General features: G+C 43.6%; 1 protein-coding gene and 1 long non-coding RNA gene across 17 annotated transcripts in view; one reads left to right on the top strand and one right to left on the bottom strand.

Annotated features, from left to right (window-relative positions):
* The window catches only part of SNCAIP (synuclein alpha interacting protein), a 151190-nt gene that overhangs the window by 121914 nt on the left and 9355 nt on the right, over positions 1-19921 (top strand). For 14 of the 16 annotated variants that reach the window (XM_038551957.1, XM_038551955.1, XM_038551948.1 and 11 more), the window contains 6 exons: positions 4340-4465; positions 7833-8002; positions 13596-13682; positions 14263-15331; positions 16611-16681; positions 18334-18457. In XM_038551957.1, the coding sequence (XP_038407885.1) occupies positions 4340-4465; positions 7833-8002; positions 13596-13682; positions 14263-15331; positions 16611-16681; positions 18334-18442 (1632 nt within the window). In that variant the 3' untranslated portion in view covers positions 18443-18457. Of the gene's footprint in view, positions 1-4339; positions 4466-7832; positions 8003-13595; positions 13683-14262; positions 15332-16610; positions 16682-18333; positions 18458-19921 lie in introns of those variants that run through there. The other 2 variants (XM_038551959.1, XM_038551960.1) reach the window with 2 other exon arrangements.
* Positions 17701-18872, bottom strand: LOC111098000. Its single transcript, XR_005366579.1, has 3 exons — positions 18764-18872; positions 18302-18432; positions 17701-18156 (listed from the first exon to the last, which is right to left on the bottom strand). It is a non-coding gene; the product is annotated as an uncharacterized LOC111098000 (long non-coding RNA).

Consider the following 19921-nt stretch of genomic DNA (forward strand, 5'->3'; position numbering starts at 1 on the left):
TGTGACCCAAGGGGGTGCCAAATAAGCATGTCCATTACAGAATCAGGGGTCATGGATCAGTGAGTGGTTGTGGATGTTCATATTCAGTAGAGAGAAAGCAGAGACCTGAAGAACACTGACTCTGTATCTGGGTTTAAATCGTAGCTCTACCACTTACTAGTTTGGTGGCCTTGGAGACATTTATTTTTTTTAAAAAAGGAACTATCTCTCTGGATGTCAGTTTCTTCATCTCTAACGTGGAGATAAAAGAACCTGCTTCACCAGGCAGCTCTGAAGACTAAGTAGAAAAAAGCTACATGAAGCGCTGCCCATTGCTGGCACAGAGCAGACATAAATGTTGGTTCTTAGGATTATTGGATGTCTTCCAATTTCCTATTTTTATTGATATCAATATTGTTCAGTTTATGTATTTTACCATAAGTAAAGCATAAGGGAAACTTGGCAAAAAGAATTATTTAGACCTTAACCTATTTAAGAAATCCTTGGATATATTCTTTTTTTCTCACATTTTATTATCTCTGGATTCTCCATTTATCTTATCATAAATGACATCATGAAATTATGGCTTGTCACTTTTTTATACTTCAACATCTCAAAAACCAGACTGAATCCTAGAATTGATAGCATATTAGATTTGATGATATACGATTGCAGAAAAAGCTGCCTCCTTTAGGACTTAGTTATAACGAAAACTGTAGAGACTATATTGATGCTAGTAATAAACCTGTGGCACCCTTTTCAATTACAGTTTTTATTAGACTTTGTCCAGAAAATCTTGTAAATTACATGTTTTAATTGCCTCATTAAACTAATTGCATTGCTGTTAAGAACACAGAAAATACACCAATAAACAGGTCACTGAAAGAGCAGAAAATCCCCAGAAGAGGAAACCAGGACATGAAGGAAGTTTTTAGTCAAGAGATGAAAACTGAATGTATCAATGAGTGTGTGAGTAAATGGGTAGAATGTTAAGTTGGAGAGGCATTCTGTAAAACAGAAATAACACAGAACAGCCTCTCCATCCGTATGACTGCATTGGATGATCTCTGAAAGCAGTACTTATGAAAAAAATAAAAATCAGAAATTACATTCTTGGAGCACCTGAGTGACTCAGTCAGTCAAGAGTCTGCCTTTTGCTCAGGTCATGATCCCAGGGTCCTGGGATGGAGCCCCACATCAAGTTCTCTGCTCAGCAGGGAGTCTTCTCCATCTCCCTCTGCAGCCGCCCCCACCCCCAGCTCTCTCTCACACTATCTAAAATAAATCAATAAAATACAAAAAAAAAAAAAAAAGAAATTACATTCTTCTTTGAACATCTCCCTGACGCACACATACACGCACGCACATGCGCATGCACGCACAGGAAGAGAGCACTGAATGTCTAAGAAAGAAGGTAGACTCACTGCATATATATTTAATACACATACGCATTCATAAAGACCCTTCTTAGTTGGAGAAGATAGTTGTATTTATTCTCTTTATTGGCTATTTCTCCAATAAGCCGCTGTTTGATTTATAAGACCATCGATTTCTGCTGGCATGTTCTCCAGAATCAGAGCAGAAAGCAACATTTCTCTGAGAGCGGATGCTAAATGTGCTTTTACCAGAACCCGAGAATTCAAGAGTTTTTGTTTCCATGAAGTTTATCAGTGAACAGATGGATTATGTCGCTTCTTATTAAAGTACATTGCCGGGGCAGCCTGGGTGGCTCAGAGGTTTAGCGCCGCCTTCGGCCCAGGGCCTGATCCTGGAGACCCAGGATCGAGTCCCACGTCAGGCTCCTTGTATGGAGCCTGCTTCTCCCTCTGCCTGTGTCTCTCCTCTGTCTCTCTCATGAATAAATAAATAAAGTCTTTTTAAAAAATAAAAAATAATAAAAAATACATTGCCAACTTCAGAACACAAAACTGAATTTGGGGTGCTGGGCAAAGACCTTCCTTGTTCTGAACAATAGAATAATGGTTCTTCCTTTATATAAATCTAGCATATTGAATTGGGTAAGATCTCTAATTATAAGGAAGAGTTTTTCATGCCATCAGAAGAAAAGAAGGCAGGTTCTTGAACAATACGAATTGACTTGGAAGACCATTGGGAGCCAACGCAGCTCTTGCCTCATACAAACCTTGGCCTGTTTGACCAGATTTTCAAGCCACTGCAAAGTCCAGGTCTCTAGATTCTTCTCCATGTTTCTACAAGGGAAAAATTCCTACTCTTTTGAAATGCAGTATTCTGCTTCTGACAACCCTGTTATTAAAAGTCAAAACACTGAATGATGGCAAAGGGCATCTTCTGTAGAGGTGGAACAGACTTATCCACTCTAATATTAATTGAATCTGAAAAATGTGAAAATATGCCTGACAAGAAGGTATATATAGAATATTTCAAAGGATCTTGCAATCCTCTGAACTTGACTTGCTGAAGAAAGGGGCTGCTAGAACATCAGAGAATATATACTTGTCTTCTTTGGCTTTTGGATTTGTCAAACAAGGGTGTTTGAATTGGATAATTCCCTGAAGTCTCTCCCACTCTGCAATTTTAAGATTCCATGACTTAATACTATAGAGCAAGCCAAGTGACCACACGCTTCAGAACAACCCACTGAGGTGGCAGTACTGTCCTTTTTACCCATCGAGTCATGGCAACCTGCCCTCTTGATGTTTCCAGATCTTCACCATTGGCTTCAAACCAGTTGGTTGTGTTTTCTCATCCCGCAGTATGTCCAGTCACCCAGATCTTTTAAGGAGTTAAGATCACACAGTAGAATCATCTGACTCCAAATCAAAGTCATACTGTTTTTTCTCTTCCTAATTAGAAAAAGTAAAGGAAGTTGTTCCGCCCTGTACAGATGAAACATCACCCATGCTGGTCCAAATATCAGCCCCAACTTTCTTCAGTTTGCCTCTGAAGAAAAGGACAAACATATCTGCATACCCTTGTCCAGATTGTAGCTCCCAGCCCTGGTCTCCAGGCTCTGCTCCACCTCATTCTCTACGGATGTTGAGGGTTTCATGTTGTACAGCGTCTGTCTGCTTTTGCAGCTGACACTCCATCTGCTTTTCCTGGGTGCCTTCTTGGTAGGTTATAGGTATTGATTACATGTTTCCCTTCTTGTTTTTTAGGGGTCTTACTCCTTGCTCACTCACATGAAAAGAGGAGTAAGGTGCAGATGTTTGTCCTGTCCCTGATGTTGCCAGTGCCTTCATAAACAGTGCCCTGCACCTCCCCAACGAGGGCTGAAGCATTAGAGTTGGCTATTTTTATCCAACATTCCTTTAGCAGATTAGTTGGCATGTTCAGAAGGTGAAGGTAAATTTAATACAGAAAAGTATAAAAGTTCATGACCAGTCTGAGCAAGGAACTGGAAAAAGAGGGAAAAAAAAAAAAGAAAAATAGAAAAAAAAAACCCTTTCAAAGGCTAAGGAGAGGTTCAAGGCTATTTCAAACACATGATCATTTTTTTAAATGTCAAATTCCACTCACTAAACTTCATGGTGTTGTTTTTACCACTCTTATATTTTTTTAACATTATATTTAATTCTTCTATTTTAAAACAGTGAAATCCCATCCCCCTGCTTTCTCCTGAGGCCAAACATAACATGAAAATACCACAAAATACTCAGTGGGTAAAATGCAAACGGATTTTGACAACATGCTGAGCGCACTGTGTCCTTGCTCTTGAAAGGTTGTATTCAGAGCATTGAGTGCTCTCCACTTAACAGGGAATAAGGGAAACCTTTCCTTTTGAAATTTCACTAACATTTGGTCAGAAAAATCAAGAGCGTCCTGGTTTTCTTTCAGTGAGGTTATCTTATGCTTAACAACTTAAGCTTTTGTTTCTCCTTGTCAGTCTGTTGATTGCAGGAGGTCTGGGATCATGAAGGCGTGGTTGAAACATTATCAGCTTCAGAGGAGAAGCTGGTTCTCCTAATGTAATATTCTGGAACCCTAAAGACAGCATAACAAAGTAGCAAAAACATTGCCTTAGCATGGAAAGACTCAGATCCTGGTCCCCACTTTTGATCTGTCTAGCTGTGTGACTTGGAGGAAGTACTCAAAACTTTCTGTAAATCAATTTTGCATCTCTTGAGTAAGTAAGTAAAACAAGAGCATTTTTGACATAATTTTCCACTCTTCAACTTCTCTGAGCGTTCCTCTTTCATGGACTTGAGCCAGAGGGATGCTTGGATTTTCAGTTCAGAATGAAGGGTATGTTCTGCTGATATGATAAACCTAGGTGTATGAAAACAAAAAAAAGTTTTGTTTTCCTTTGTCTTTTTTTCAGACTTGCTACATGATATTCATGATATTCCATTAATAGCAACTGTCTTTGTGTTTATAGGAAAAAATTCTTCTTTGGCTTCTTCAGTTTATGCAAGAACAGGGCATCTCATTGGATGAAGTGGACCAAGATGGCAACAGCGCGGTCCATGTAGCCTCCCAGCATGGCTACCTCGGGTGCATACAGGTACACAGACTCTGCTGCTTTGAGGAGACAAATGAGTTCATCAAGTAATGAAACAAAAAATGGAAATTTTGTTTGCTGGAAGAAATGTGTAGATTAAGTCAGCTTTTTCTGCTATAGTAGATAATAAGGAATTAAGTTGATATATTCGTATATCCAGAAATCCACAGAAATGTTGGCATAAAGAGTCCTACAGGTTTCTCCTTGAGTGTTGCAGGATGTCAAAAGGGACTGGAGAAGGAGGGCTGTGGTTCCCCCTTTCTCTGGGTCAGGGTGGAGCTTTTCAAATGCCTTCAGAAAGCCCCAGAACTGATTACAGGGAGGCCTCAGATATACCATTATGGTTCCCCTCACCCCTCAGGCAGGCTAGGTAGTTTGGCAGCCTCTCCACCCAACAGCCTCAGGTGGCTTCATCCTTGTAGTCCTACCTGCCTCACACATGTTACCATGGTCTGGGTGTGTAAGAGTGTAAGATTGAGGAGCAGAGCCACAGAAGAGGTGGGGAGGTTCCTCCCTGTGCCCCCAGCCACCTGAGAGAGTATACAGGAGGATTGCTTAGAGCATGTGGAGTTGCCACAAGAAGACAAGTCAGAACCGCACCTCTCTGCCGAATGTTTTGGTGTACGAGGCTGAGCCAAACCTAGTGCCGCCGTCATAGTAACACATGGCTGAAAGCCCAGTGAGGGTCCTCAGAAGGTTGAGGCATGTGTGAATGTAAAAACCAGATAGATCCAAAAATAAAAAAATAAAAAAATAAAATAAATAAATAAATAAACCAGATAGATCCCTTGACTTAAAAAAAATGCTAAGGCCCTCAGTGACAAAGCAGAGAGAAGGGGACCAACGAGAAGGAGGAGGAGCAAGGGATGACCTTGTGAAGGAGGGAAAGGCTTTACATTGAAATGAAATTTATTTAGATTCAGCCTGGAATTTAATTTATGAATCATATAATGCATCATTACCAGCCTCAGACCAATCTCATCATTCTTATCATGGAAATTGACCCAGCATCTTTGGATGTGTCCCACACCTGCCCAAGATGTAGGAAAGCCGTTTCCTGACTGACACATACTGCTGAGGGCCATGCTGAAAGAAGACACTTAACCTCACTGAGCTCACATGGTCCTAGATAAGCTGTGTGTACGTAGCACCTCTAAGAAGGCAGCATCCTTCTTTGCCTTATTATGTGTGGTTTCTTTTATTGCAACTCAGTGTGCTGACTCAACAGGAACTTCTTGGCTTCCTGCTGTATGTGGGTAGACTGTATCCAAAAGAGAAACCCGGGCAGAGAACGAGTTGCTTGGGAAAGTGGGGACCCTGGAAATGACAGGGGAAGATCTGGAAATGCTGTCACTGGGAAAGGCAAGGGAGTAATAAAAGCAAAAGGCAAGAGGTATCTAGAGCATCTGCCCTTTGGAGAACAAAGTTGATGGGAAATATTCCAGGGCTCTGGAAGTTTCTCCATTAAGGTCGGCAACATGTGCCTCTTCTCCTTGAAGGCATCACTCTGTAGAAGCAGGGATGAGAAAAGAGAGCAGAGAAAGAAAGAAATGTTTTTAAATGATTACCAGTATCTACAGAAGATGATAGGGATGTCGTGACTTTTTGTGGTGGAAAAATAATTGAATATAACTGAAAACTTCAATTTTGTCCGTTTCACAGAACACCCTACTATGTCATAGTCTTGAACTTTTTTTTTTATCTGCTAATAAGTGGCTGAAAGCCAAAGAAAACCAGCTGATAGCACTAATTCTGTTTAAGATTTTGCTTATTTTTCTTTTCTATGTGAAGAGAGGCTGTCTGTGCTTGCGGACCATTCATCTTTCCACTTCACACAAATGATATTTTTGGCACTAGACGCTGTGGCTGTGGAAACTTGGATAATCTTGGAAGCGGGTCTATCCACTGGGTGTGAGATTAAAAAAAAGACACAGACCAAGGGTAGAACAGAGGGTGAGCCCCTTTGAGGGGAGGCAGAAACTGAGTATAGGAAGCTCAGGGAGGGAACTGGCAGAGGCCAGAGTCAAGGGAGTGGGAGCAGTGAGTGCTGACAGGGATGCTCTGGGTGGGCTGCGCCACCGCTGTCAGGTCCATGGCAGTGGCTTCGTGGTAGATCGGTCTTTCATGGTGCTGGTCATAAACCAGAAGATGATGCTCCTCGTGATCTCATGTGGCATCTCATGTCACCAGTAGAACTAGAAAAGAATTTTGATTTTTTTTTTAAATTAATGATGTCAACCACGGTCCATCAAGTCTCTCTTCTTTCCTAACTGATGCCTTGGCCAGATTCCATAAGTCTTGGTGTCACTTCTGATTCAAAGTATTCTGCTCTCCAACCTGAATAAGACTCAGGCTTCAAGGGAGACAGTACGAGGACAGAGGCATGCTTCACTTTGTACACATCACATTAGCTCCTGTTCCCCTCTCTCTGCTGGGCTCAGTGTTGGAGACCAGGAGGTAGGAGAGAAAAGTTAACTGTCTCTTTGCGTAACTGGCAGAGGTCATGGCATGCTCCCCGAAAGTCATTGTTGCTTCTTTGGCGCACTGTGGTGGGCCATTCATGTCCTCCCTGGCAGCCTTCAGATGCTGACCCTCTGCTGGGCATGTTGGATGAGGTCTTCAGAGGGCTCTCTGGAGCCTCCCCACAGATACCTGACCCCAGCTTCACATCCTCCTCATCCCATACACTTCCCTCTGCCTGTGTCAACTCATTGCTCTTGCTGCTGGAGACCTCTCCTGTAGTGGGGTGATAACAAGCTTACCCCAAGCCCCCGTGCACAATGTCTGCTCAATCCATGGGTCATATTCTTGCCAGCTGCATGGAGGGAGTGTGAGCTGCTTCACAACCTCTGCTGGTCATCTCTCCAGTTCTTTTATTTTTGATGGGGTAGGCTCAGCAACAGATCACATATGCTCCCCAAGCAAATGGGAACAGGTAAACAAAATTCCACTCTCTCCTTACAGGCATCCCCAACTTAATGGACCTGCCCACTGAAAGGGACAAAGCAGCTCACCCCAGCCACTGCCTCCTCAGGGGACAGACCCCTCAAGACAGCAGCAGGCTCTGCCCCTCACAGATCCCAAGGCTGGGTGGGATTGGTAGTGGTAGGACTGGTTCTGTTGCCAGTTTGTAGGCTCCAAGGGAGGTGTCTGATATCAACCCCTGCAAGCTCACCAGAGGCTTCTTGTACAGAATGATACCCTTCACCCCCCTTCCCTACCCTGCTATGGGCTCTGATAACTGGTGTTGGGTTAATAGGAAAAGCTCCATTCACCTTTCTCTTACAGTCAGTAAAAAATGTTGCATGGGGGAAAATAATGTTGCAGGGGAGGTTTTGTCACAATCACATGTCTCTGCATTTTCTAATAGACACTGGTTGAATATGGAGCAAATGTCACCATGCAAAACCATGCTGGGGAAAAGCCCTCCCAGAGCGCCGAGCGTCATGGGCACACGCTGTGCTCCCGGTACCTGGTGGTGGTGGAGACCTGCATGTCGCTGGCCTCTCAGGTGGTGAAGCTAACCAAGCAGCTGAAAGAGTAAGTGGCCCGTGCTTTCCGTGCAAACCAAGTCTGGCTTGTCCTCACTTGGCTTCATTTTGAGCCAGGAGCCTTGGGAATCTCCCCTTGTGCCCAGTGTCCGGGAAATTCCTAGTCTTCTTTCCATCTTCTTTTCTTCTTCCGTCCCAAGTCCTGCCAGCCAGCATTCCTGCTATGGGTACCATCTCTGCAGAGGCAAAATGATACTTAAGCAAACAAACAATGCAGAGGAGACTTCCCAAGCAGGGAATTTGAGGCACATCAGATGAGCGATGGCCTCTTTCTATGTGCACATGCACGGCCTGATTACTTAGCAAGCATAGAAAGTACATACGCACATCATCCCCAAACTCTGTCCTTCACATTCTAGGAAATCACAAAAAGCTGAGAGAAAAGAAATAAACAAGCTAGAACATGGGCCAGTTTCTCAGTCTTTCAAAAGAAAAATGTAGATTTAGGGAATTACAGACAGATAATCTGGCAACTGTCACCAGTATATTTATTACAAAAATGAAGTGGACAATTTGTGAATCCTCAACGTAAAATAGCATCTGGTCAGCGTGGTGTTATGCAAAACCCTCTTGGTCTAGATGGAGCCAGTTCTGTTCTTGATGAGATTATCAAACTGGTTCCCATTGCCTACGTGGATGGCAGAAAGCATTTCTGGGAGATTATCATGATATGTCTGAAGAAATGGGAATAGAAGAGAAGCCATCAGGTAGGTCTCTAGTGATACGAAGAATCAAGGAACTGACACCACCTGAGTAGGCTAAGGTCAGCCCTTGGAAAACACCAGCCAAAGCACAGTTGCCTGCGGCACCTGGGTGATTCAGTGGTTGAATGACTGCCTTTGGCTCAGGTCATGATCCTGGGGTCCTGGGATAGAGTCCCACATCGGGCTCCCTACATGGAGCCTGCCTCTCCCTCTGCCGATATATCTGCCTGTCTCTCATGGATAAGTACATAAAATCTTTAAAAACAACAACAACAACAACAACAACAACAACAACTACAGTTGCCTTACTGGGGAGGGATTTCCTGAAAGCCAGAATCCGTATTCCAAGTCATGTTGACAGATTAGGAGGATAAACCCAAAAAATTAGATTTTAGAAGCAGAATATGAAGTGTTTTAAATTATTTTTGAAACGACTCTTTTTCCTTTTCTACCTTCTGAAAAGAGACCTTTGGTAGACAGGAGGCCTTCGAGTGTATTGCAGGTGTAATCATGCAGCAGTATGACATGCAGCAGTCCTCAGACCTGCTGGCTTTTCTCTGAGCTGAGAGAAACCATCTGTCTACTTTTACCCTCTTGCCTCAGAAACCAGGTCTACGTACCCTTCAGGCCATCCCCTACTAGAATACTCTCTTTAATGACCTGGTAAGGATTTTACTAGACACGAATAAGATTTCAAAATTAAATATTAAAGGGGTTGTCTCCAAGTGTCCTCTGTCCAGTTACACAAAACTCCCCTAGGGTAGGTGAGCTAAGTGAGCTTCAAGGACTTAATGCAGTTGAAGGGAAAATACATGCCACCTCACAACTCAGTAGGTTACCTTTCCACAGTGAACATACTCGTGCATATGTCTTTCTGTGCATGTGTAAGCATCTCTAAAGCTAAGTTCCTAGAAAGGCAATTGCTAAAATGCAGGACATACACATTTAAAATGTGGATAGATGTTGCCTAATACCCTTCCAGAAACGTTGTAGCAGTATCCATCCCCCCCCCCCCCGCCCCGTGTAGTGTATGGACGTTCAGAGGAGCTTTAAAAAATCCAATAGAATGGGGTTTTTTCCCTAAATATTCATACTCAGAGGAAAAATCACAAAACACTGTCCTCAGTCTCTGTACCATGGAGCCTGCAAGCTCCTCATGAGCTGCTTTATTGGTGAATTATTCAAGGTCAGGGTCTTGGCTGCCCTCTCTGTTGATGAGCCCAGAATAAAGTACACATGTACACTAATAGATAACAGTTCTTCCGTTGTCTCCAGAGCTAAATGCTGTAGACAGTTACAGGTTGCGCTGGAGACCCTGGTCTTTGACTTACTGTGTGCCTCCAAGGATATTGGCAGAATTAGAAGTGAATGGAGAAGTCCACTTAGGATAACCACCTGACCCTGTGTCCTTCAGACTGCAGGGCACAGACAACACAGAAAGGTCCAGGAGCAGGGATGAAAAACGTGAGTTCTTCCAGTCCAAAATTCTGAGAGGCAGTCCAGAGTGCCTTTTCCTATTAGAGTACCTTTACTGAATCTTTATAGTTAATAAACATAATTACTGGGGTGCCTGGATGGCTCAGTCAGTTAAGCATCTTCCTTCAGCTCAGATCATGATCCTGGGGTCCTGGGATTGAGCCCCCACATCAGGCTCCCTGCTGAGGGGTTGTCTGCTTCTCCCTCTGCCCCTACCCCCTGCTCATGCTCTGTCTGTGTCTCTCTAATAAATACATAAATCTTTAAAAAAAAACTTGTTAATAAATGTAATTACTGTTTAAAAAATGGCAACCTTTAGCTCCATTAGCAGTCCTAATGTATAAGCCAAGATATTACAGATTGAATTATTGCCCCCCACCCCAGCAAGAGTAGTTTGGAGTACATCAGAATATCCGCTTATTTGGAGATAAAGTCTTTATAGAAGGAGTCAAATTAAAGTGAGGTCGTTCAGGCGTGCCCAAATCCAGTATCACTGGCATTGTTGTAAGGGGGAAATTTAAATGTAGATACACACACACACACACACACACACAGGGGGAACACCATGTGAACATGAAGTCAGGGATCAGAGTGATGCATCTACAAGCCAAAGAATGCTAAAGATTGCCAGCAAACCATGGGCAACAAGGAGAGAAGCACGGAACAGCCTCCCTCACAGCCCTCAGAGAGAACCAGCATTGCCCACACCTTGGTCTCAGACTTCTAGCCTCCAGAGCTGTGAGAAAATAAATCTCGGTTGTCTAAGCCCCCAGCTGTGGTGATACTTGGCTATGGTGGCCCTAGCAGACTAGACATATGCCCACATATGTTCACACGGTCTGTATACTTTTAAAAATTCGTATTTCACATGATCACACATTTAAAATTGGGCAGTCCTTGCTGAGGGCCTCTGTAGAATCTAGAGAGAGTAGAGTCCTTTTTTTATTCCCCATTCATACCTGGAATTCTGATCTGCAGTTAACCCAATTGGCACCAAACAGTTTTCTTAACAGTATCATAATTCACTTTGACACCTAATAAATCCTTTTACTGTAAACCATAATCTTGCTTGATCTGCTCTAGCCCCTCACTATTTTTTTAAAAAAAAACTTGACTTGTAATACCAGCTTGCAAAGTGAGAAAAGTAGAATGTTCTTATTCTTTAGGGTTAGCAGACTATAGACTATGGGCCAAATCTGGCCCACTGTCTGATTATTTTAAATAGTTTTATTGGAACCCAGCAACACACACATTCATTTACCTATCACGTACGGTTGATTTCACTCTACAAAAGCAGAGTTGAGTAGTTATGACACAGATCGTATGACTTGTCCTGGCTCAGGAGAGGGCCTACTGTTTTATGCATATGACTCATATGATCATAAGCCTAAAATATTTACTATTTGACCCTTTAGGGAAAAGTTTGCTGTCTCCTTCTGTAGATAAGTTTTCAGCAGGTGAGTCACAGAATGAGTGAGATAAATTGTAATCACAGACTTTTCTTATCTTAGGGATTAAATGTTAGGAGTAAGACTGACCACATCTGAAAAACAGAGTATTTGGGGGAGATGGAAGGGTGTCATCCCAGTGTGACCTCACAGAATTAGATTTAGACAGCCAATGGTTGTTGAATATGTATGGTGACACTTGGTGAGAAGAACACTGGGCTTCTTCAGGCCTGGATTTAAGGTCTGGCAGTCATTTGAAGAACCCTTGTGACTCAGGGCACTTGGGTGGTTCAGTTGGGTAAGTGTCCAATTCTTGATTTCAGCTCAGGTCATGATCTCAGGGTTGTGAGATCAAGCCCGTGTTGGGCTCATGCTCAGTGGGGAGCCTTTTTGAAATTCCCTCTCTCCCTCTGCTCCTCCCCCACCCCTGCAACCCACTCAGGCACCACATGTTTGTTGACACCCACTGTCTCTGTAAAACAAACAAACAGAACACTTGCAAGTCATTCATTTAGTTCTATGTCCTGGCTCAGGAGAGGGCCTACTGTTTTGCTACTAATTGTATTAGTTTTCTATTCCTGTAACAAATTACCACACACCTAGCAGCTTAAAATAACACAAATGCATCTTACAGCTCTATGGGTACAAAGGCCAGAATGGGTCTCCAGATTAAAATTGAGATGTCCACATGGAACACTCCTTCTGGAGGCTCTAGGGTAGGGTGGTTGCAGAATCAGTTCCTTATGATCATAAGATCAAGGTCTCCTTCTTTTGCGGCTGTCAGCAAAGGATCACTGCCAACCTCTAGAGGCCAGTGTATTTCTTGGCCCATGGCCCCTTCCTTCATCTTCAGAGCCAGCAACCACAGATCAAGTCTTCACACTTTGAGTTGTCTCTGACCTCATCTTCTACCTCCCCCTCAATGTTAAAGATTTTGATTAGATTGCATAACCCATAATAGTAATAACCCAGGATAATCTCCCTGTTTTTTTTATCAGCTGATAAACCTTAATTCTACCTGCAACACTAATTCACTTTTGCCACAAAGGGTAGCATAGTCCTACCTTCCAGGGATTAGAACATGATAGATATCTTTGAGGGGGGATCACCACCCTGATACTAGAGGTCAGTAAATACTGCTTATTCTTCTATGAGTCAGAATCAGTTGGCTTTGATTTTCTCAAATCCTGTAATATGCTTTCTAAACAGATTTCAATTTCTCTAACCTGTGGCTTTTAATTTATTTTCTTAAATTTCAAGCATATTGTATTCACATACTTTAATCTCCAGAACAAATTGAGTGTTGCTATACTGTGCTTCCCTTCATGTAAGAAAATACCAAGTTATTTAATTGTTTTTACCTAGTACAGAAATAGTTGTGTTGTTTTATTTTGCTCTTTTCTGATCACTAAATTAATTCAATTAAAGACTTAAACAATTTAGAAAGAGTACATAATATATATAAATATAATAGAAGTATATATGTTACAAATAATATATATGTGTTATATAGAAAGATTTCTTTAAAATATTATATTACACACAGTATTTTGTAACTCCTTTTTTACTTTATGTATGTATATGTATATATAAAGTGTACTTTATATATGCACATATATTAGGGAAGCATTTTCTATGTTGTAGATACTGAAATGTATTATCATTTTAATAGCTGCCTTTGTGGAAATAACTAAATTATTCACTTAGTCTTGTTGATGAGCATTTAGGTTGCTTACAGTTTTTTGCTAATATAAATAATAAGCATCCTTTTGGGTACTCTGTTGTTTCCCTAGGAAAATTTTTGCACTCTAAGGATGAAAAATATGCACATATGTGTAAGACTTTGGGATTTGTTGCTATTCATTGCAAGCAATCATGTAAAGGTTTATACCTACTCATTTATAGTATTGGCTGGGTGTCAAAGAACTTATATGTTTCTGTTTGTTTTTCCTAGACAGACAGTGGAACGTGTCACACTGCAGAACCAGCTCCAGCAACTTCTAGAAGCCCAGAAATCAGAATCACTCCTTTCCTCACCCAGGTAATATCAGGAGTAGGAATGGTGAGAGTTCTTAGTGATCTTTAATCTCTGAGCCTTCTTTTGGAGTTGTAGAAAAAATATCTTTATGAAGACAACAGTATTGTATTTTTATAAAGAGGAAAGGAATTGAGACCATACAGGGGGAGAAGGCTTTGGACCTAAAGTCAGAAGACCTCGGTTCATCTCTGGCTCTGCCATTTCTTCATTCCCTGATTGTAGGCAAGTCACGTGCATCCTGGAATGAAGGGATCTTTCAGATCCCTTCATTTCTTCATCTGTGAGATAGGAATAAGGATGTATGTAGGTTTATAAGATCGTTGAAAATGAGAAAAATGGATAAAATTTGCACAAAATTGCTGCATAAACAATCAAATGGTAGACAAATTTAGCGTCATGGCATTAGGTGCGAAGCACTATACGTTGGCCATGGTTGGCACTACAGAGTATTTGCAGATTGATCTGCACAGACATTCGGGGATTATTCGTAGTCCTGCCCTGTTGATTTGTTGTAAGTCGTTTGTGGCAGTGAAGGAAATCAGTGATAGAAAATAAACCTCATATGTTCTTCATCATCTTTTAGTTCACCATCCTCCCCAGCTTCCAGAAGGTCCCAGTGGAAACCTCCAGATGTGGATGATGAGTCTGTAGCCAAAGGCAAACCAGGAGTCCAAGAAGGGATTCAGGTTCTCGGAAGCCTGTCAGCATCCAGTCGAGCTAGAGCCAAGGTGAAAGATGAGGATTCTGACAAAATTCTCCGCCAGTTACTGGGAAAAGATATCTCAGAGAGTGTCTGCACCCAGGAAAAGCTGTCCTTAGAATTCCAGGATGCACAAGCTTCCTCCAGAAACTCAAAGAAGATCCCAGCAGAGAAGAGGGAACTGAAATTAGCTCGGCTAAGGCAGCTGATGCAGCGCTCCCTGAGTGAGTCTGACACGGATTCCAACACCTCTGAGGACCCCAAGAGCACGCCTGTGAGGAAGGCTGACAGGCCCCGACCACAGCCCATCGTGGGAAGCGTGGAGAGTGTGGACAGCGCAGAAAGCTTACACCTGATGATAAAGAAACACACCTCGGCGTCGGGACGTAGGTTTCCTTTTGGCATCAAGGCCTCCAAGTCTCTGGATGGTCATAGCCCATCTCCCACCTCAGAGAGCAGCGAACCTGATGTGGAAGCCCAGTGTCCCGGCTCAGGGACCACTCCCCCAAGCCAGTCCCCGGGAGACCCTACTCAGCCCAGCCCTGACAGCACTGCTGCCCAGAAAGTGGCCATGAGCCCCAAGAGTGCCCTCAAGTCTCCATCTTCCAAGCGCCGGACATCCCAGAACTTGAAACTCAGAGTTACCTTTGAGGAGCCTGTGGTGCAGATGGGACAACCTAGCCTTGAGCTAAATGGGGAGAAAGACAAAGACAAAGGCAGGACCCTCCAGAGGACCTCCACAAGTAGTGAATCAGGGGACCAACTGAAAAGGCCTTTTGGAACCTTCCGATCTATCATGGAGACACTCAGTGGCAACCAGAACAATAATAATAACTACCAGGCAGCCAACCAGCTGAAAACATCCACGCTGCCCTTAACCTCACTTGGAAGGAAGACCACAGATGCCAAGGGAAATCCTGTGAGCTCTGCTAGCAAAGGAAAGAATAAGGCGGTGAGTGCTATTTGGAGAATATCTCTTTTTTTTGCTTTTGAATTCACTGTGCTATTCCTAACGCTACAGATTGTTGACCTTTGCCACCTTGAGGGAATCCCCAGAAAAATCCCAAAGGGATGCGTGGAAAACCAACTGCATGTGTTTTCTGATGAGATGTGTCACATTACGGTATATATGCTTTGCTCTTCCTTTGGAAAACACTCTGAGAAAGAAAGATTACATCATAGGACATCATATTCTGGTCCCCTGGTTGCCCTAAATAGTTTGATCCTTGAGGGTTAGGACTCCTAAACTGAGAGGCATGTCTACAAGGTCAGACCACCAGTCGATGTGAAATCTTCCTTGGCACTGATTCTTCCCTGGCAAGAGTTTATTCCCAAACGCAGTTAAAGAGCACATAAAGAGATACTCTGTTTCTAAAGATTTAAGTACTCAACTTTGGAATGACCTTTGAAATGAATACACCACAGGGACCTCCGCATTGGCATTTTACAACACAAACCCCTAAGCGTTGATCAGGATAATGCTATAGTGGTCTGAAGCGCTCAGTACATGAGGGATGGCAGAGTGGGCCATGAAACTACATTTTATAATTGCATTTTCTGGAAAACCATGCACTATAATCTGTGGTTTAGAACCAGTGAATAAGAGATACGAACATCTGTATAGGCAATGTTTCCTGTGTGCTCTCTGTATCCCATGTGATCCTCCCCCCGCCCCCCAAAAAAACAGTGTAGCAACCAAAATGTGCAACTCTGAGGAATGGAAGGACCCAGAATATCCATCCTTGCAATCTAGGCAGTCACAACCTGCATAAGCAGTTATTTGCCATAAAGTAAAATTCCATTACAGGGAGGCTTAAGATCTGTCCAGATTCCTTTTTAATATCAAACTGGAGCATTAGTTAATAATCTCTCTGATTAATGCCAGTTTTAACTCCACGGTGATTTCCAGCATGAATTGTCTTTGTTGTAAAGGACTTCAGCGGGTATGCATTTCAGCCAGAAAAGTCACACCCGTGCCCCCAAACGCCAGCCCCTTTGGGTGTCACATGTCCAGCCTTACCTGCTCAAATAAGACTTTCCCAGGTAACTTAATGGGTGCTGTCACTTAGGAGGGCAAGAATGATCTCAGCAGCTCCCTGTGCCTCTTAAACTATGTGTGAAGCTTCTGTCTGCTAATCTGCTTCCTTGCGTGCCTCCTGTTGACTGAGTCGTGTGCATGCGCCGAGCTTTTGTTGCATGTTTTCAGATGATGTTTAATTGCACCTCTCTAGGAGATGTACGGCAGCTGCGTCACCCTCTCTTCTAACCTGCTGACCGAAGAGCCTCTGCGTAACCATGCACGGTACGTGGTGCTAGCGGGTGCCTCGGCAGCGGCATGCCTGTGCTTCCAGTAGCCTCACCTTTTTAAATCACAGTACCAGAGCAGCCTTGGCAGGAGCTGATACCAAGAAAGAAGAAAATGCCCCTTTCCCCACCACCACCCCCCCCCCCCCAGTAGAAGCAGCCAGTCTTATAATGGGGCCTTAGAAAGGGACCAAGCGCCCGATTGGCGGGGCTTTATTCCAGCAGCAGAGGAGTCTACTCAGCTTACAAACAGGCTGCGTCTCCGGGTTGACTTTGGCTTTCAGGCTTTGTTTTAATGGAGTCAAGTACCAAGTAAGTATAGACATTAAATTTCCTGTCCCGGGCAGACGGAGTCGATCTCTGATCAGAATCGGAGCTGTGAAGCAGAGTTGAGGTTTTCTTTCGTTGCTGATCCCAGACTGAAAGCTCCTTTCATCACCGAGCGCAGGAGAAGCAGGGCCCTGCCATCCTGAAGTTGCTCTAGCTGAACGCAGGCACCCCCATGCCCCGCGGCGCACCCGGCCCGGGGCCGCCCCAGACAGAATGGTTATGCTTCAAAATGCATGGGCTGTGCACAGGAAAGGATCATCTTCAAAGGTCCCCAGTGGCCCAGGCGCCTCCCTGGGCAAAGTCCTTCTGCTTTCTTTCCTCCCCTGCCCCCCAGGGAAATGTGAATGGCTCGCCCCCAACACCCCCAGAAGCAGGAAAAGGAAGGAGTGGAGGGCGAGTTCCCGCTCTCAATGCTCCAAGACTGGCATCTTGCTGAAGAAACCCCCCAGAATACATTTTAAGGGAGACTGTCTCTTTTAAGTCATTCGAGCTTGCTTTATTTTTTTTTTAAGATTTTATTTATTTATTCATGAGAGACACACAGAGAGAGAGAGAGAGAGAGAGAGAGAGAGGCAGAGACACAGGCAGAAGGAAAAGCAGGCTCCATTCAGGGAGCCCGATGTGGGCCTCGATCCTGGGACTCCAGGGCCGGAGGCAGATGCACTGAGCCACCCAGGTGTCCCTCAGGCTTGCTTTAATATAAGTATTTAAATTAAAAGAAAAATATAGCACACCTTGCGGCACCCTCCCCCAAATCCTCTGCAGTGTTTTTGCAAATGTGTATATGTTTGTCTGTAATGATAAACACACCCCAACGGGGGAGGGGGGTAGTGTTGTGAGCATCAACTTCAGTCCAGAATACTAAGGAGCAAGAAACGTCACTCTTCCCCCCTCCCCCCATCCCTGTAAGTCAAATTTAATCTGCTCCAGCTCTCTGGTCAGCCTAGAGGAAAGCATATCTCAGTCACTTCAGGGAGTACCCCGGAGGTCTCATTAATTCAGTACATCCAAGGAAGCACCTTGGAACTTAGGTATTTACTGGTCACCAGCATTCAGCTTGGGTCAGGCTTGCATGGTGCTGGAGTCTGGGCTACTTCTGGCCACCCCAGGGCAGGGAATCTTGGCCAGTTCTGGGTCCAAGGCCTGAGGTAGGAAGGAAATAGAAAAAAAAAAAAAAATGTTCTTTCCCGTCCCAGATATGGGTACAGGTCCTCCCTCTCTTTCTCTCAACCTCCCCAGCCCCCTACCCTTCTCAGTCTCAGGTGAGCTTGGGTGTGTCCTCTGGTACCTGGAAAATTCTGGGTTTTTGTCCTTAAACAGAAGTCACCAACAGTACCTTCAGGAAAGACAGACCAAAGACTTGGCAGACTCTTGGGAGGGAGAAGAACGCCTCTCATCTCTCGAAGGTTCTCGCGGTACCTGGAAGTAAGACAGCAAGCATCACAGTAGATTGTCCTGCCAGAAATACTTCATCCTGTCTTTTCACAAGCAAAAGAACAAAGCTGAACAGTCCTCTATAAAATAATTATAAAAGAGACCAATTGAGGCTTTAGGGCTACTGAGCTACCCAACCCTCGGTTAATACTTTCTACTCAGTTTAGGGAGCAGTCCTTCGGAAGGCTAAGCTTTGAACCTCAGAGTCACTGGCTTTATGGATTAACAGAGTTTGATTTCAGCGGTAAACAGAAACCCGAAATTAAAAATACTCAGTGTATTTAAATAAGCAATCCTGAACCCTTCCCCTCCCTACCTTATAATTAACCCCTGCTTGATCATGGTTTCAGCTTAACATGTGTTCCAGAGAAAGTGAAGAGTCATCGTTTGCTCACGCTAGAGAGGGGAGGTTTCTCAGATTCACTCACAATTACACAGAGGCAGAGAGAACTGGCCCACGTTCACTCCTTAGATAAGATAAGGAGGGATGGCTGTCATGGAAATGAAGCTCCCTCGGAAAAATCAACACTAGCTGGAGATCATGGGTGTGAAAAACATCTCATTGACTCTAGTGCTTGCTTCCTTTTGCCTAGAGGACCCAGAGAAGGAACATCCCACAGAGAGATACAATATAAAAAGGAACCTAGGTGTTCATCCCTCAATGATGCCTCCATATCTTAGCCCAAGCATTTACATGAATGCTAAAGGCTTGGACAGCAGAGTTTCCCCAGGATTATGTACCTTTGGAAACCAAGAGCAATCATTGGGTTGGAGTTAGCATAATGGCTAAACATTATGCCACCGAAAGGCCCGATCACTATGGCCCTGGGAGAAAGAGTGGAGTCCTGGAACAAAGTGCAGGCATATGCTGGAGTCACATTTTAGTTCCTAAGAAGTGTTTATTTTTCCTGGTAAGGGAAAAATATGGGCAAAAAATACATTTTAAAGAATATCACCTCTGTGTGGGGGTTCTGTTTGCTATTTATTTTCCTAAATTGGTCACAGCTTGATAGCAAAGAATCTAAATTTCTTTTCAATGCCCTTTAAAATTAGATCCAACTCCATTACTTTGGACAGCTTTCCCAGCGTGTTCTGAGTGCAGAGGACGACTTTGTTTATAACAAGCAGATTTATCTTTACTTTTTCTTATCAAGGACAAGTTGGTTTTGAGTTATTACAACTCTAAGGGAATGTTTGCAATTCCTTGTCTTAAAATGCCAATAAGACATTAATTTCCCAGAGTTTAAGTCTAAGCAAGACCTGTAACATGAAGTGGGCTTTGAATCCAGCTACTAAGAGGCAGAGGGCATTATCCCCCTGGGTACCACTAGTCACACCCTCCCTGATCACTATGACCCTGTGGCCTGAAACCCGAGTCCTAGCACCCACACGAGAGAAGACTTCTTAAAAAGACATCAAGTAATAAACACCATAAGTGTGGGTTTTATTGCCAAGGAATTAGCCACATGGGAAA

Source organism: Canis lupus, chromosome 11, assembly GCF_011100685.1.
Source record: "Canis lupus familiaris isolate Mischka breed German Shepherd chromosome 11, alternate assembly UU_Cfam_GSD_1.0, whole genome shotgun sequence".
NCBI classification, from domain to species: Eukaryota; Metazoa; Chordata; class Mammalia; order Carnivora; family Canidae; genus Canis; species Canis lupus.